The sequence below is a fragment of the Gambusia affinis genome, linkage group LG05 (assembly GCF_019740435.1).
Source record: "Gambusia affinis linkage group LG05, SWU_Gaff_1.0, whole genome shotgun sequence".
NCBI classification, from domain to species: Eukaryota; Metazoa; Chordata; class Actinopteri; order Cyprinodontiformes; family Poeciliidae; genus Gambusia; species Gambusia affinis.
Window position 1 is genome coordinate 31610793 of NC_057872.1, and position 17519 is coordinate 31628311.

At 49.2% G+C, this 17519-nt stretch overlaps 2 protein-coding genes across 4 annotated transcripts; one reads left to right on the forward strand and one right to left on the reverse strand.

Annotated features, from left to right (window-relative positions):
* Window positions 1-722: 722 nt before the first annotated feature.
* On the forward strand, window positions 723-5839 carry aldh5a1 (aldehyde dehydrogenase 5 family, member A1 (succinate-semialdehyde dehydrogenase)). Its single transcript, XM_044118114.1, has 10 exons — window positions 723-1151; window positions 1498-1581; window positions 1890-2060; window positions 2144-2260; window positions 2335-2478; window positions 2548-2691; window positions 2762-2920; window positions 4005-4168; window positions 4246-4304; window positions 4842-5839. The coding sequence occupies exons 1-10, from the start codon at window positions 864-866 to the stop codon at window positions 5051-5053; spliced, it is 1542 nt and encodes a 513-aa protein (XP_043974049.1). The 5' UTR covers window positions 723-863; the 3' UTR covers window positions 5054-5839.
* Window positions 5633-17492, reverse strand: kiaa0319 (KIAA0319 ortholog). Of its 3 annotated transcripts, none has more exons than XM_044118107.1 (16): window positions 17279-17492; window positions 14707-14790; window positions 13706-14235; window positions 13433-13544; window positions 13081-13176; window positions 12916-13011; window positions 12436-12583; window positions 12212-12360; window positions 11995-12146; window positions 11789-11927; window positions 11547-11706; window positions 11310-11446; window positions 7130-7243; window positions 6956-7046; window positions 6796-6887; window positions 5633-6344 (listed from the first exon to the last, which is right to left on the reverse strand). In XM_044118107.1, the coding sequence occupies exons 1-16, from the start codon at window positions 17406-17408 to the stop codon at window positions 6193-6195; spliced, it is 2382 nt and encodes a 793-aa protein (XP_043974042.1). In that variant the 5' UTR covers window positions 17409-17492; the 3' UTR covers window positions 5633-6192. The 3 variants fall into 3 exon arrangements, with proteins under 3 accessions (XP_043974042.1, XP_043974041.1, XP_043974043.1); XM_044118106.1 differs by having other exon boundaries at window positions 7121-7243; XM_044118108.1 differs by having other exon boundaries at window positions 7121-7243; window positions 14707-14773; window positions 17279-17414.
* Window positions 17493-17519: the final 27 nt, after the last annotated feature.

Below are 17519 nucleotides of genomic sequence, written 5' to 3' on the forward strand. Positions count from 1 at the left end.
CCTCCATAAATGAGACAGAACTTTTGTGGATCTGTTCAGAAACAGAAAAGTCATCAGGAGCTTTGAGCCGTCCTCGCTGAGTTTTCGACCTTTCAGCAGCTAGACAGCCAGACAACGACGCTCCAATAACCAGACTTCTTTCTGTTTTACTTGTTTATTGAAGAGTGGCCTCTGACCACTGCCATCACTTTGGCCATCGTAAACTGTAACATACAAGGCTTAGTATTAGCAAACGAATGTAACGAATGGCATCAATAAGTCTCCAGAATTCACTCAGTCAGGATATATATATTTTTTTATTTCTGTGAAAGACGGAAAACAAATCAAAACCTCTTCAACTCTCTCTCTCTCTCTCTGCACTCTAGTCCTAAACGTAAAAATAAAAACAATGTTCAACTCCGCTGTGCTGAACTAGCACTGGCTGTTCGCGCCAAAATAAAAAGAAAAGGAAATTATAATAAAACTGTTTTTTTTTTTTTAAATCCACAATGATGATCAAAACTGCAAAATAATACCCTAACAAACAATAATAAACAACATATGATAGAAACCTCTACATGAACTTCCAAACATAAAAACAAGCAGCAGCAAACTTTCCTCCTCCTTCCCCACAGCAGCGGGGGGGGGGGGCGAGGGCTGGAACCAACTATGGAAGCCCAGGAGACACAAATGAGACGGAGTGCAGAAGAGCGACCCCCCCACCCCCCCACCCCTCTTAGGCAGAGGATTCCAGCATACATGGGATTTGTAGTTTTTTACTGAGACCGGAAGCAGAAGGTTCAGCGCTCTCTGTGCAGCGTCCAGGACTTCCAGCTGCTGCTCTCCTCTCTCGGAGCTCCTCTACCGGTCTCCTCCTCCCTGGCATGTCCGCCGTCAGAGCGCTGAGGAGCCGCCGGCTCCTCCGCCAGGTGTCCCCCGTCCTGCAGGCCTCCCTCCGCAGACATTACAGCCTGGACGTCCCCGCCGCGCTGCTCCGGACTCAGGGCTACCTGGGCGGCCGCTGGGTCTCTGCAGCCTCGGTGTTCCCGGTTCTGGACCCGGCCACCGGACAGGAGCTGACCCAGGTGTCGGACTGCGGGCCCGCAGAGGCCAAGCAGGCGGTGGAGGCCGCCTACGAGGCGTTTCAGTCCTGGAAGCACACCACAGCCAAGGTAGGCGGCTGCTCAGCGGGACTCCGTTTAAAAAATCACATATTTAAAATGAAATGGAGCAGATTTACCGAATAACCACACGGAACCCCGCGTTGGTCCGGACCTTGCCTTAATGGTGAAGACTCTGTGGTTCGGTTCTGACATCATTGACCAAAAGCATGTTTTCATGGTAAATTTTAGCTCAACCTGTTGGTTCGACATATGATGTGAAACGTGAATGTAAACGTACATATTTAGTTTGAAGCTACCAACTTATGTCCTAACTAAACACTAAGCTGTGAGCTGATACTAGTTTGGATGTTAATGTTTAGCTTCAGACTAACTGCGGTGCGGTGCTGCCCTGCAGGAGAGGAGCGTCCTGCTGAGGAAATGGTCCGACCTGCTGCTGCTGCACCAGGGTCACCTGGCCAGAATCATCACCTTTGAGTCCGTGAGTAAATTCTGATGATCCGGTCAATCATTGATTGTCCCCGTTCCAGTGAAAGTTGCTGGAGGTTTGTGTTGCTGCGCAGCGTCAAAGTAAAAAACGTGGTGATTAAAAGATTATTTGTGATTTTAGAATTATTACATTTTTCTTCATCAGTGAAAATTTTACTTTTAGTTTTTACTTTTCATCACCAACAGTCAGAAATAAATAAAAGCTGCATTTGGTTCCCAAGGAGAGAGAGAGTTTCTGTGAGAGTGTGTTGGTGTGTGTGTTTCTGAGTGTGTGTGTCTCCATGTGTGTGTGTGTTTCAGGGTAAACCTCTGCCCGAGGCTCTGGGGGAGGTTTCGTACTCGGCCTCCTTCCTCCAGTGGTTCTCAGAAGAAGCTCGCAGAGTTTACGGCGACATCGTTCCGTCTCCGGCGGCGGACCGCAGGCTGCTGCTCCTCAAGCAGCCAGTAGGGGTCGCCACCATCATCACGCCGGTGAGCACAGGCGCCAAACAGGAAGTCGGCACCACGCAGTAGAGAGCCTTCATGTTTGTGATGAACTTCCTTTCCCTCCTCAGTGGAACTTCCCCAGCGCCATGATCACCAGGAAGGTTGGCGCCGCCCTGGCCGCCGGATGCACCGTGGTGGTGAAGCCGGCCGAAGACACGCCGCTGTCCGCCCTGGCTCTGGCCGAGGTCAGCCTCTGGCTCCTGCTCCGGTCCCGGTCCGGTCCGGTCCTGGTGTTCATCCTGCCTCCTGTCTCCTGCAGCTGGCGCAGCAGGCCGGCATCCCGCCGGGCGTGGTCAACGTGGTTCCCTGCTCTAGGGAGAAGATGGCCGCCGTGGGCCGGGTTCTGTGCTCCGACCCGCTGGTGGCCAAGATCTCCTTCACTGGATCCACGGCAACTGGGAAGGTGAGTCCGGTCTGTACTGGACCGGACCGGACCGGCCGAGGTTCTCAGTCGTTCCTCTCTCTCCTCCAGGTGTTGCTGAAAATGGCCGCCGACTCTGTGAAGCGGGTTTCCATGGAGCTGGGAGGCCACGCCCCCTTCATCGTGTTTGACAGCGCCGACGTGGAGCGCGCGGTGGGCGGAGCCATGGCCTCCAAGTTCAGGAACTCCGGACAGGTGAGGCGGGAGGGCGGGGCTGTGCTGGTGTGACGCAGCGTCCGGCTGACCGCTCCTGACCGCCCCGCAGACCTGCGTGTGCTCCAACCGCTTCCTGGTCCAGAGCGGGATCTACGAGCGCTTCCTGGACGGACTGGGCCGCGCCATGGACGCCGAGCTGCGTCTGGGCCACGGGTCGGAACCGGACACCACGCAGGGACCGCTCATCAACGCCAGAGCAGCGGAGAAGGTTGGACCCAAAGCCAACGACCCAGAACACTTCCAGAACCAGAACCGCCTGCTCCGCCTCCCACTGGGTCTTCACTGGATCAATCAGGGTGCATTCTGGGAAAATTTTGGTTTCTGGACCAGAACGTTTTTCAGAAAACGCTGGATGGTTCTGGATCTGGTTTAGGTCTGGATCATGATTTAATAGTTTCAGATCAATCTATTGATTATTATTGATTAGCTTTTTGTTTGAAGTATCTCAAATCCTGTTGGAGATGCTTCCTGTTTGTATTTTCAGCCTGAACCTGCTGCTGAGCTCAACAGGTGGTTGCTAGGCAACCAAAGAGTTAGCGGGTTTGTTGTGTCCAGCCAGCCAGCTTAGCTAGCCTTGAGTTTGAGTGGCTAAAGCCTTTCCTCTGTTTACAGATGTAGACAGTATCGAGTAAACTCAAAATATTGTGATATTTTCAATGTAGGATAGTTAAAATGACTATAACGCAACCAACGAGTATAAATTGTTGTTCAAATAATAAATTTTCGCCGTCAAATTCACTGAGCGTATGGTTTATCCGACACCCCATGAATGCATCGCTAGTCCCTCCCCCACCCAACCTGAACATTTTCTACCAATCAGCTGCGCGGAGAAAACAAACAACATGGTGACAGAAACAGTTTGAACAGAACAGCTGTGGTTGATTAGCCACCGCTGCTACTAGCCATGCTAACACAGCTGTGGTTGATCAGTCTAGCAGGGAAATGGGGGCGGGACCTTGCGATGGTGACCTCATGCTGCAAGGAGTCTGGTTTAAAATAACATTGGGGCTCATTTAAGAATATCGTGATATATATCGTGTATCATGATAGAGCAAAAATATATCAGGATATTAGATTTCCTCATATCCCCCAGCCCTACTTTGCAGTTCTGATCAGAGTTCATTGAAACTGATATTGATCACATGTTCATATTATATTATTGATTTACTGCCCAGGCCCGGTCCGATGGTTCTGGACCAGACGGTTCTGGATCTGTTGGGGCTCAGATAGTTCCTTCAGCTGGTTGGATGAGGTTCTGATGAGGTTCTGATGGGACGGTGTCTCTGCCCCAGGTGGTCCACCAGATAACGGACGCCGTGTCTCGTGGCGCCCAGGTTCTGCGAGGCGGGAAGCGTTTGGACGGGTCGTTCATGGAGCCGACCCTACTGGCAGGCGTCACCACTGACATGCTGTGTACGCAGGAGGAGACGTTCGGACCGCTGGTTCCGGTCATCAGGTGGGAGCGGCGGGTTCTGCTCAGGGGGCGGGCCGTCCGGGTCTGAACCAATCAGCAGCTGTGTTCCTCGTTTCCAGGTTTGAGACAGAAGAAGAAGCTCTGGCCGTGGCCAACGCTGCCAACGTCGGACTGGCAGGTGAGAAGGTCCGGTTCCCCTCAGGCTCTGCAGAACCTGAGCCCCAGTAGAACCAGTACAGGTCCATGTAGTGGACCTGTACTGGTTCTACAGTCCAGTTAACACAACTGACTACAGAAGAAGGAAAACAACAAAATAAGGAGTGACCAGATAGCACCGCTAGCTCAAACATTAGCGGTGCTAGCTGGTTATATGCATTATGTCTGCTAACTCCACACCTGCATGTCAACATGGTATTTAGGGGGAAGCTAACGCTAAAGCTACACATCCCAGAACTTTCTTCAACTGAAAGTTTTGGTAAGACCCCAGTGAATCAGCGCTTCAGGATTGACCTTGAAAAATGCATCAATTTAGTGGATTCTAAATGCAGCATTAGCTTCTCTATTAACATGTTAGCTTAAGAGTTCCCAGAAGATCTGGTGACGTCAGTTTGAACCTCAGATTCTCCTCTGAATCCACAAGAATCAAACCCACAAAGATCGTCTGCGACGCCTCCCTCCTGGTTCTGATCCGGTTCTGCTCCGTCTCTGCCTCCAGGATACTTCTACTCGCAGGACGTGGGCCAGATCTGGCGGGTGGCCGAGGCGCTGGAGGTGGGCATGGTGGGGGTCAACGAGGGCCTCCTGTCCGCCGCCGAGGCCGCTTTCGGGGGGGTCAAGCAGTCCGGCCTGGGCCGGGAGGGATCCAAGTACGGCATCGACGAGTACCTGGAGGTCAAGTACATGTGCTTCGGAGGCCTGAGAGCATGAACCGGGCCGGAGCTGGTACCGGCTGCTGATCAACATGACCCAGGAAGCTTCCCAACCCTGCAGCTGCCATCATTAATAATTCTAGTCATTTAGATTTTAATGGACTTTACATTTTAAAATCTCAACATTCTACGGGGTAAAAATAAAAATGCTAAAAACAGGATCAATATATGGTAAATATAAAACAAATCAAAACTGTTAGAATAATGAACTAAATACCAGGATTAATGATTAAATAAATGTACAGAAAACGGTTTTCTATTATTGCTTATTTTTTTCTATATAAGTGACATTTTTATGTCTTAAATTGTTCAACGTTCCTGATCTGCTGCCTGGTTCCACTAATTAAAGATTCAGTGTGTAGAGAACACTGCCATCTGGTGGCCAGGTTAGGTACTACTGGTTAATGACCTCGTTTCCTCAGACTGATCATGTTAAACGTGGTTTTGTCATTTGGAAGGACTAAGCTCCGCCCACTTTACGCATCACATCCTAGAAGCTGTTTGATTGGACCCAAACTTCCTGAACACCTTGTCTGATGCATTCAGACAACAATGTGCAGAAGAAAAACAACTGAAGTTGGAGTCTCATGTTGACTTTAATCTGCAGAGTTTTGGATGAATCCAGAATCTGGAACCGGGTCGGTTCTGCTGCAGATTGAGCTCTGTGTGTTTCTTGGATTCTAGATGTTTAGTTAGTAACAACGTGTCTCATATTATTCTGGAAATCTTTGCTGTTTAGATTTTTGTACGTTTGTGTTTGATCTGAAATAAACTGACGGATGAATTCGTGTTTTATTTCTTCAGCTTCTCCTGAAACTTTGACTTTAAATCACCAGACATGAAGCGACATGGAGCTGGTTCTGCTGAGACGTTTGGGTCACCAGGATGCTAAATAATCCCAGCTGGGTCTGGTTCTGGTTCTGGTTCTGAAGCAACACTAAAGGAACAGTCCAACAGGCCCAGATGAACAGAACCTGAACTCATGCCTTGGTGCTGCCCCCTGCAGGCCAAGTCTTCGCTTCATGAATGTTTCTCTGGGAAGAACGAATGAAACCTCTGAACCGAACATGTGCTGCCACCAGGAGGCGCCATCCAGACTTCCTCCTACCCTCACCGTCCCCCCCGGACTTCCTGTCTTCACCCGAAGGCGTTCCCGTTGCGCGCGGCCTGGGAGCTGACCCGGTTCCGGTTGCGGACCGGCCGGCTGAAGACGGAGTCCTGGTCGCTGTCCAGCTCCGACTCGGACATCATGAGGCTGGAGTTGTGCTCCGTGCTGCGGTGCTTCAGACCTGCGCAGGACAGGGGAGATACTGAGTGGGACCGTTCGGATCCATCCGACAGAACCGTCATCTGGACTGGAAAAGGTTCTGACCCGGACCGGCCCCTTCCCCAGGAAGGCTGGGATTAGCTTTCAGAATCTTCCAAATCTGGATGAGAGAGGGACCATTTTCACTTTTTATATCGCTTTGCAGGAGATTAAACCCAGATTAACCCGGATTAAACCCAGATTAACCCGGATTAAACCCAGATTTACTCGTTAGTTGTATTTCTGCATCTTGAATGGATGTCGGATCCGACCGTTGTGAGATTCTCTGCTGGTTTTGTTGCTTTATTGAAAAGTTTTGCTGCTAATTCCAGTAAAATTTCAATCAGAAATCCAGGGAAGCAGTGAATCCGCGTCACTCTGGGGTTTCTGGTCCGGTCCGGTCCAGAACCTGGAGGGCCGGTGGACAAACTCACTGAATCTGGGCCGGAGCTCCAGCCGCTCCTGCTCGTCCATGTCGTCCAGGATGGTGTACCTGGTCTTCTTCCTGCCCTTCCTCTGCTTCCTCCTGCAAACACACAGAACACCGAATCGGACCCGGCAGATTCTGGATGGGACCCGGCGGTCCAGACTCACCTCCGGCTGCAGCAGACGAAGGTCCAGCTGAGCGACAGGATGAAGACCATCGTCAGGAAGCTGCTCAGGATCACGAACAGAACCCTCCACTCTGAGTGGACAAGCAGAGCCGGGTCAGAGGTCGACCACAGGGAACCACTGGCTCAGGAATGATAAAAACGTTACCACAGTTACTCTCTCCGTCCCCGAGGTAGAGCCGGATCAGGTTCTCTGTCCAGAACGGGTCACAGGAACACTGCTTGGTGATTGGATCACACTGGCCCCGCCCTGAACAGCTCAGCTCGCACGCTAACGAAACAAACGACACCAGAACATGAAGGAAGTAAACAAACATCCATTTCCTTCTTTTTTGGGGTCAGGTTGAACTGATCCACGTTCTGGACTCCTAAGCAGGAGCCTTTGTGGGAATCAGCTGACCCGATGTTCCCCAGGCCAGCAGAGAGACATCGTCCCTCCAGAGTGTCCTGGGTTTCCCCTCCTCCTGGTGGGACATGAACTCCTCACCAGGGAGGCGTCCAGGAGGCATCCTGACCAGATGCTCCTCAACTGGCTCCTCTCAATGTGAAGGAGCAGCGGCTTTACTCTGAGTCCCTCCTGGATGACTGAGCTTCTCTCTCTAAGGGAGAGCCCAGACACCCTACGGAGAAAACCCATTTCAGCCGCTTGTATCCGCGATCTCGTTCTTTCGGTCATGACCCAAAGCTCATGACCATAGAAGAGGGTGGGAACGTAGATCGACCGGTAAATTGAGAGCTTCGCTTTTTGGCTCAGCTCTCTCTTCACCACGACGGACCGGTACAGCGCCCGCTTGACGGCAGACGCTGCACCAATCCGCCTGTCGATCTCCCGCTCCCTTCTTCCCCCATTCGTGAACAAGATCCCGAGATACTTGAACTCCTCCACTTGGGGCAGGACACCCCCCTGACCCGGAGAAGGCACTCTACCCTTTTCCGGCTCAAGACCATGGTGTCAGATTTGGAGGCACTGATCGCCATCCCCGCCGCTTCACACTCGGCTGCGAACCGCTCCAGCGAGAGCTGCAGATCACGACCTGATGAAGCCAAAAGGACCACATCATCCGCAAAAAGCAGAGATTTGATCCTAACTAAGGCCACTAAAACGGATCCCCTCAACACCTTGGCTGGTCCAGAGATTCTGTCCATAAAAGTAATGAACAGAATCGGTGACAAAGGGCAGCCCTGGCGGAGTCCAACTCTCACCGGAAACGAGCCCGACTTACTGCCGGCAATGTGGACCAGACTCTGACACCGGTCCTACAGGGACCTGACAGCCCGTATCAAGGAGCCCGGTACCCCATACTCCTGAAGAACCCCCCACAGGGTTCCCCGAGGGACACAGTCGAACGCCTTCTCCAAGTCCACAAAACACATGTAGACTGGTTGGGCGAACTCCCAGAACCCTCCAGGACCCTGCTGAGGGTGTAGAGCTGGTCCAGTGTTCCACGACCAGAACCAGAACCACACTGCTCTTCCTGAATTCGAGGTTCGACAATCCGACGGACCCTCCTCTCCAGAACCCCCGAATAGACCTTGGCCCAATAGTGTGACTCTGCTTTTCTCCTTTTGAGTAAGAGACCGCCAGTCCGGTCATCCAGAGCCTTAGGAAACTCTGAATCTTAATTATGTTCAGTCCTGCTCCACACTTTTCATCAGGGGCAAGTCCAGAATGAAAGAGCGTCCAACGCTTCTCAAGGAAACAGTGCGGTGCACTGAGGTGAGTCCAACTATTTAAACTTCACCACCAGCTTCTATAGAGCTTTGGAGCTGACGTCACTGCGGGACGTTTACGTCGCTCGGCGCCATCTTGTGAGGCCACAGACCAAAACAAACGTTTTCTGGTGTTTTCATTGTGTTACCAACTGCAGTGAAGTTGTTTCAGGTTGGATATTGGATATCGGCGCTCTGTGGAGTAAAGGGCCTTTAGCTCAAGGTTGATCCGATTTATGAACACTGATTACGGCCAGCTGTTCTGTAGCACATCAGCACCGTCCATTTCTGAACCAAACACTCCTGTAAATAAATGCCTTGTGACCAACTGAGACAAAAAGTGGTAATTCCTGTTATTACACGACTCACACTATCCTCTATTAAAATGTTAAGAGACAGACTGGCGACCTGTCCAGGGTGACTCCGCCTCTCGCCCAGAACGTAGCTGGAGAGGAACCAGAACCTCCCGACCCACTAAACACAAGGATGTAGGACATCGGTGTTACACTCCAGTCCTCCAGGGTCACTTTCCTGCAGGTTTTAGATGAGCTACAGGTACAAAACCCTGGAATGAAACGGCTTCATGACCTCCTGGTGTAGATCAGTTCTCCACAGCCTTAATGACCTGATTATTCTGTTCAGGTGCTGCAGCAGCAGCTCGTCTAAAAGTTGCAGGACTGCGGCCCTCCAGGACTGGAGTTTGAGACCCCTGGTGTAACAAAATGGGTGGATAAATAATTTTAATATTAAATAATATGATTTATTCAATAGCTTCCAAATCGTGGCCCCATGAACCCAACATCAGAGTTAAATTGTTCTGCTAGTCTGTAACTCATCACCCATCTTTATTACATTTGACCCCTTTTTTATTTAACTAATTTTATATTTAAATATATATATATATATAAAAAAGTTAATAAAATGTTTTACCTCAGATGATCATCACATTTGTTAGCTGTAATGTTCAATTACATAAAATTCTAGGATCTATTTCATTCTTACCTGAAACATGTTAAATACAACAAATATTTCCTTAAAGTTTGATCTCTTTCATAATATTTACCTTTATTAACCTGAAATGTTTAATTACACATTAAATGTTTAAAGATGGGCTCTTTCATCTGGTTTGATTGTTAAATTAAATGTTTACTGCAAAATGTCTGATTATATAATTGTTTACTTTAATCACATAAAATGTTTATTTAAAATATAATATTTAATTTGTTTATTACCTGAAATATTTAAAATATCAAATTTTTACTTGAAATGTGACTCATTTCATCACCTGTTTACAGCAACTTGAAGATCTTGAATCAAAAGTTTGATGAATTTTTAGCACATTAAATGATTAAATGAGAGAAAACAGCCACTTCCAACTGAACACATTTATTTCAACACAAATGGTTCCTGTTCCTCTGCAGCCTTGCTGAGCTCTTCTCCTGGGGTTTCCTCCTCTTCTCCAGCCTCCACTGTGTTGTCATGACAACAGTCTCTGTAACTTGTTGATCCATCTTGGTTTCGCTGCATCGCCTCTTTAATTGATATTTAATATTAATACTGTAAATTTGATAACATTAGTAAAATAGTTAACTCACAATAATGGAATAACCTCGATGTCCGCTGACAAAACTCGGACTAAACTACATAAAAATAAATCTGACTTGAACAAAATTCAACCACTGAAATGAACTCAACGTAACATGAGTCACCTGGACAAAATCATAGCAAAACATTATGACCAACACCAACAAAGTGAATTTAAACACTCACCAGAATGAACAAGTCTGGAGCAAACGAGTAGATAACTTGGGATGTTGGAGAACGTGACATCAGGACGTCTCACCGCTGATACACAGGACATTCATGTCCTTTTCGTTAGCTCCGCTAGCTTAGCTCCGTTAGCTTATCTCCGCTAGCTTAGCTCCGTTAGCTTAGCTCCGTTAGCTTATCTCCGCTAGCTTAGCTCCGTTAGCTTAGCTCCGCTAGCTTATCTCCGTTAGCTTATCTCCGTTAGCTTAGCTCCGATAGCTTAGCCTCCTCACGTCGTTTACAGACAGGAAAAAAGTGAAACAAAAGTCAGTTTTCCATCTTTTTACCGTTTTGGTTGTGTGATCGGACATAACATCCAATAACGCAGCACGTTTGAACCACTGCTAATTAATTTTAAGTAACTTAAAATATTAAAAAATTCAAAATATCTGAGACAGTCGGTGATGTTCTTTTCTCGGTTATGTTTATGGCCAAACAAGATGGCGCTCAGACCCCTCGCCTAGAGCAGTGACGTCACGCTCCAAAGCTCAAAGTCCCTGCCTCCAGCACCACCCATCCCACACTCCACCTGACCCCTCTAGCCCCTCCCACAAGCCCAGGAAAGGGGGTAGCCATGTCTGCTGTTCGGGCTGTGGCCTACAGCCACGACACCAGGAACTGGCCAGCGTCCGAGGGTCCGGATGAGGGAACACTGGTTCCACTGGTCTACTCATCTTTGGGCTGAACTTTACCCGGTGACCCAGCCAGGGGATCCATCAGAACCTGCCCAGCAGACACATGTTCCCTGACGGTTCTAGGTGGTTCTGGATGGTCCCTCTCTAAACCATGAACCCGGACCGGTCGGGACCAGAACTTACCCACAGTGTCGACTCTCAGCACCTTGAATAGCAGGAAGTCGCTCTTGTCTCGGAGCAGCTGCTTCCTGAGCAGAACCACCAGGCTGGAGGCCGGGACGGGTCCGGTCGGACCCTGGACCCAGAACTGCAGAACCGTGCTGAAACAGAACAACAGAGTTCTGACCCGACTAGCAGCCAGCAGGTACAGGTGCAGTGAGCGGCGTCTGTTTGGGCCTGACCCGGTCAGGGTTCTGATACCTGAGTTGGGTCCGTCCCTGCAGCGCCCGGACCCGGATGTCCCGGTCCAGGACGTGGATCAGTGCGGCCAGCTGCCGGACCAGTGTGTCCCTCTGAGCCACGCTCACCTGAGACACCGCCACCAGCATCTCCATCTCCACCTGCTGGCCGCCGCCTGGTTCTGCACAAGTCAACCCAGAGGTCCATTTACCCTCAGAACCTGAGCAGAACCTCAGCAGAGCCTGCGCTGAGCGGTGGCCTACCTGGCCGAACCTCCACGGTGGCGGTGGCGGTGCTGACCCGACCCTGAGCGTCCGTCACCCTCAGCTGGAACAGGTAGGTTCCCTCCACCAGGTCCGACAGGTACAGGACCCGCCGGGTCTCCGAGCCGAACAGGACCTCCTGCACAGAACCGGGAGGTTACCTGGGCCGGCTCATTTGGGCCTAAACCGTTCAGAGCGGGTGGTACCCCGGCTGCTGGACTCTGGCTGTCCCTGGTCCACCGGTACCGGACCTCCGTCTGGTCTCCGTCAGTAACCGACCCCTCCAGAACCACGGAGCTGTTGGGCAGAACTAGAACATGGCTGCCGCTGGCGTGCGCCACTGGAGGAAGACTGCGGGCTGCAGGGGGAAGGAGACGGGCGGTACCAATCAGAACCAGAACCAGAACCTACAGCAGAACTCACCTTCCTGGACCAGCACCGACAGCAGGGCGCTGTCTGTCGCCCCCTGCTGGTCCGACACCGTCAGCTTGAACACGTAGCGCCCCGCTCTTAGGCCCGTTGCCATGGCAACCGCCCGGTCGGCATCCTGCAGCCGCAAACCAGGAGGACCGCTGCGGACACAGGTGGCAGAGAGTCCATCAGGTACTGAGCCGCCGGTTCTGGTTCCGGTCCGCAGAGCTGCTCACCTCACCACCTGCCAGCTGTAGCTGCTAACGCCGCGGTCGTCGGTGCTGCCGCTGCCGTTGAGCAACAAGCTGGCGCTCAGAGGGAGAACTAGACGGAGGTCTGGACCCACAGCGGCCAGCGGGGCCCGGTTCGGCCCCTGGGGTTCCGCTGGGGCCGGAGGACAGACAGAACCTCAGAGAAAGAACCAGCTGAAACGATCAGAACCGGGCTGTAGAGGCCTGAGATGACGACCAGCCAGGGCCGCTGCTAGCCACCGGGAGGCTAGCAGCCTAGCTGTAGCGGCTAACATGCGCTATGCTAATACCATCTCTGCTCAGACAGATTTGGGGTTTTGTGTTTGTCTCCCAAAAAAGGAAAAGCAACTTTTAAAGAAAATTTTATTAGGATAACTAAGAAATAAAAATCAGTAATCGGTTCAGAGTCAGAACCAGAGCCTGGCAGAACCGGACCAACAGGAACCAGAACCTGGTTTGACATACCTGCAGTAGTCAGGGGTAGAGCAGCTGAGGTAGAGAGGTCAGAGGTCATCTGGATCAGCGGGTCAGTGGTTGGAGCCTGGAGAACCTTCAGGGGTTCTGTCAGAACAAAAACAACTCCAGCATTAAGCTTCTGTCCAGAACCCTCTGCAGAACTTCGGATCAGACCTGAAGTTCTGCTCCCGGGTTCAGAAGAACCGGTTGGATCTGATGTCACAGTGGCGCCGAGGTCCACCGGATCCACCAGGTGCCCCACGGGACGACCTGCAGGAAGACGGTCCAGATCAGGCCGGACAGAACCAGAACCAGACCTAACATCAAGCATTTCTGCAGTTGGTTCTGACCCGCTCAAAGGGATTTTGAAGTTCTGCGTCTTCAAATGCAGCCACAAATAACCCCAGTTACCATAGCAACAGGTTTGGGTCTTTGTGAAAAATGTTTGAAATCAAACCAGGAAGTGAATTTTGTCACATGATCGTATCGTCCAATCAGAGGGCCAGGTCCAGTCCAGACCGCCTACCTGGGTTCGCTGTGGTGCTGATGACATCACCGGGCGTGGTCATGTGACCCGTAGGGACGGAGTCAGCAACAGGCGCAGCAGACACAGGACGCTCGGGTCTCTGACTTCCTGCCTGGAGAAGAGAAAAAGAAGCAGTAGGTTCTACAGGTTCTGTTCACCAGAACCTCCATCGTCATTCCAGTTCTGGTGAAACAGAACCAGCTGGTTCTGATCTGGCTGCAGACCCTGTAGAGCTGGTTCTGTTGGTTCTGACCCGGATCAGTCTTCACTCACCGTTCCCTCTGCAGCAACTGGACCAGCTGGTTCTGTGGTTCTGGTTCCGGTCAGGTAGCTGTCTGACCCCGCCCCTCCAGGATCCGTCTCCTGTGATTGGTTGAACGCGGACCGGTACCAATCCGCCTCCAGGTCCGCTGGGTCGGACCAGGTCGGATCGGGCCCGTCGAACAGAGCCGGGCCCTTGAGGGCCTCCAAGTCGCCGCCGGGCCCCCGCGTCCGGCCGAACGGCGCCGGCTTTTCCAGGGACCGCAACAGGGAGCGGGCTGGCCGCTGCAGAAAGGCCAGAACCGAGTCGGCGCCGGGCCGGACCCGGGGCCGGCAGTCGGCCCCCTGCTGGCAGCTCAGCACGTAGCAGCGGCCCTTAAAGCGCCAGGCCAGGTGGCAGGCCGCGAGGTCGCAGCAGGCCGCCACGCACTGCTGGAGCGACGCCGCGGCCGGTACGCGCACGATGCCGCTGCTATCCGCCGCCGGGGACACCACGGCCTCCGGGAAGGTCGCCCCCTGCCAGCAGGGCGGAGCCACTGCAGCTGCAACAAACCAGCAGAGGAAGTGAAGGACTGGACCGGGTCCGTTCATCAACTACCGGATTCGAGATCTGATTTCATGTTGCTGAGTCTGAAACAGAAATTTAGTCTGAAAGGTTTCAGATGCTTTTATTTTGAAGGTTCATTCTTCTACCACGAGCAGCAGAACCTTCTGGGTCCAAACCTGGTTCTGATTAGTTAAATAGAACCTTTAGGACCAAGTTCTTCAGAATAAAACTAACCAAGCTAACCGGAAGTGAATGAGCATGGGCGTGTCTTTCTGCTCTCTGATTGGTCAGAAAACAGGAAATGGGAGACAAACATCTTTGCATGGAGAAACTGTTTAAATTCATAAAGTTCTGAACGTTTTACCGGGTCAGAACCATGATTGCTCTATGCTGAAAAAAATCTGGAAGATTATCGATGAGAAACTAAACCAGTAAAAATCCTCAAACATTTCCTGAAAGTTTTTACCTTCCGTGATGTGAAGCAGCAGCAGAAATGTTTTCCTCCACATGGTGGCGCTGTGTGGATCTGCAGCCTGAAAACAAACAGAAGCTGGAAGGAAACCAAATAACAAGACATTCTTTTTTTATTTTTATTGAATATGCAAGAATGACAATCTCAAACAACACGTCAATAACAAACATTACAAAAACCAAATACAACTCCTGCTGCTACAAATCACAATTAGGAACCGAGGCTCAAAGTACGAAAATTAGAGAAAATAAATAAATAAAATAAGTTAAATTAAACTAATCAGAGGGGAGAACTAACTGAAAATCTCCCACTAACTCAAACAATTTAATTGTGTTTAAATTCTGCATTTAAAAAAAGGAAAGTTCATTTTTGAGAGCAGAGATTGAGAGGCAGCATTTTCCACAGAGACATTTATGGATATAATATTTAACTACAATAATTAGAACATTGACTAAAGATTCCATGTTTCTTTCTTTGATAGATAAACTGAACTGAATGTTTAGTAAAGAAATAAAATCCACATTTATTGTTTTAGGAGACAGAAAGTTTCAAAGTTGATCCTATAAGTTCAATATTTCTTTACATTCGTAAAACAAATGTTTAGTTGTTTCCAAAAACCACAATTCTCCACATTAATATTAAATCTCTCTTTAAAACTCATTTGATGGATTTATGTTATTAATTATTTTAAAATGTAATTCTTTAGGAGGAATCAATCTCATTTTGACTATCATAGATCTGAAAACTGTGATTTTTGTTCTTCTTGTGATTATGTTATTTATTGAAAACTGATTCAAAAACCTGTTGCTGCATTTATTACCTCTAATGTCTAATGCTCAGTTTGGATCTTATGGAGTCTTGGAGTAGAGAAATTAGTTAAACTGTTTTTACTGACAGAATGAGAACATCAGGGATCCTGTAGAAAACTTTCTTATAAATCATGGCCGTAGGTTTGGGTCTGGGCGGTCATGACACGTCACGACCAATATTCAAGGGATATAAAATAGTCTCGACCAATTTTTGCCATATTAATAAAATAAAAAATAAAAAAACATTTGTATTTTTTAACAAAAACTAAATAAATAAACAAAAATCTACATTGATTAGTTTAATATTTCAATATATTACGCAGTGGTAGCATTCATTTTAAAATTCGCTGTTATGAACTATGACGACCCGCTATTGGCTCACAGAACGTGGATCTACGTTCTTTGATTGGCTGCAACAGGCGGCGGCCAGCTGGACACACGCGGACCGGAAACTTGGTCCGTGGAGCTGAAAGTGAACGCGTCTCCTTCTGAGTTTGACATTTATTATGAGTCTCCGAGACCAAAAGAGAAAAGGACGACAGACATTAGAAGTTATTTTGCTAACTCGGCTGTAAGTACAGTGAGTGGACCCATAAGTTAGATATCTATCACGCAACGCATTTGTTGTAAAGTTCGGTGTTTAGTAAGGTCAGCACTGAATGTGAGGTAGAATAGGTCTGTTAATTATGTCATATTTTTCCACATAGGATAATCAGACAGCAGATCGATGGAGAGGTGGCTGGAGCTTCAGGGCTCCAGGTGAGGTGTTAGTTCTGATATGTAATATACTGTGAAATTATCTCAGTAAATATGGCATTTGAAGTGTTAGTCTTAAATTAAGTTAAGCTGGTGTGAATACAAACCAGGTTGGGGGAGGGGGTTATTAAGCCAATGTGGTGCCCCCCCACTGGTCAAAAATGGTCGTTGGGGAGGTCAGTAAGTTGTAAGGTCCCACCAAAACTTAGACCCAACCAGATTATTTTGTTCCACCAGTCTTTCATAATTATAGATTTTCTACATAGAATGGCTCTGTTGTTCCACAGTGGAACATTACGGGGTTGAAGTTGTCTAAACATGAACTTCCACTGTTCACTAACCTGTTGATGGAAATTAGAGTTACAGGGAGTTTAGATAATTCAAAATCACATTTCAGTAACAACTCAAAACCTCCAACTTTTTGAACGACGGAACAACAAACCAAATATGAAAAATAACCCGACATTCATCAGCAGCAACGTGACTTTATCAGATCTTGTAACTCTCCACATGCTATTGAAAGGTGGCGCTATCCTTTAGCCCCGCCCAGCTGCAGCACAGCGGCAGGAGCTGCAATAAAAATCAAGCATTAATTAACTTAAACCGCACAAAACATCGTTAATCAATCAGCAACGACAAATAAAGCATCAAAATTTTGTTCGGCAAATATTAAGAGCAACAAAACCAACATCTGAACACGGATTTATTCCAAAGAACGTTTCAGTCAAGAGATTAAACGCGATCTTATTTCTTATAAGTGAAATAAAAACAGTAATATAAGGCGATAAAAGCATGGCCGAATTATCAAATACAGATCAGATCATCTAGTCAAGATCTGATTTAATATCTTCAGTCACAAAACAGTCGTAAAATGAGGAATCTGGAGCGGAACCAGCGGAGCTTCTGCCGGCAGTCCGACATTTTTCAGCCACCGTGAAAACATCCAAACTGGCTCGCGCTCCTGTCGGAGATCCGCAGCGCGTGACGGACTGTTGACCCACCTGGAGGAGGAGAACTCTCCTCCCGGTTCTCCTCCCGGTTCTCCTCCCGGTTCTCCTCGACCCAGCTCGCTGGGTGTCCAGAACCAGAACCACTCAGCGCATCCCGGAGGAGCGAAAAGACACGAGTCATCCCGAGGCAGAATCACCTGTCCCACTTCCGGTCCGTTCCTACAAAATAAAACATCCTAATAATCCTCATAGGGATGTGGAACCAGAACCAGAACCATCACGAGTACGGGTG

Bases quoted from the DNA above. Each gene is read 5' to 3' on its own strand.
- aldh5a1 (XM_044118114.1), top strand. From the start codon at position 864: ATGTCCGCCGTCAGAGCGCTGAGGAGCCGCCGGCTCCTCCGCCAGGTG. The intron at 1,152-1,497 runs GTAGGCGGCTGC...GCTGCCCTGCAG, and splicing joins GGAAGCACACCACAGCCAAG to GAGAGGAGCGTCCTGCTGAG. The intron at 4,305-4,841 runs GTGAGAAGGTCC...CTCTGCCTCCAG, and splicing joins TGCCAACGTCGGACTGGCAG to GATACTTCTACTCGCAGGAC.
- kiaa0319 (XM_044118106.1), bottom strand. From the start codon at position 17,408: ATGACTCGTGTCTTTTCGCTCCTCCGGGATGCGCTGAGTGGTTCTGGT. The intron at 13,177-13,432 runs GTAGGCGGTCTG...GTCTTCCTGCAG, and splicing joins CAGCACCACAGCGAACCCAG to GTCGTCCCGTGGGGCACCTG. The intron at 7,244-11,309 runs GTAAGTTCTGGT...TTGTTTCGTTAG, and splicing joins GCTGAGAGTCGACACTGTGG to CGTGCGAGCTGAGCTGTTCA.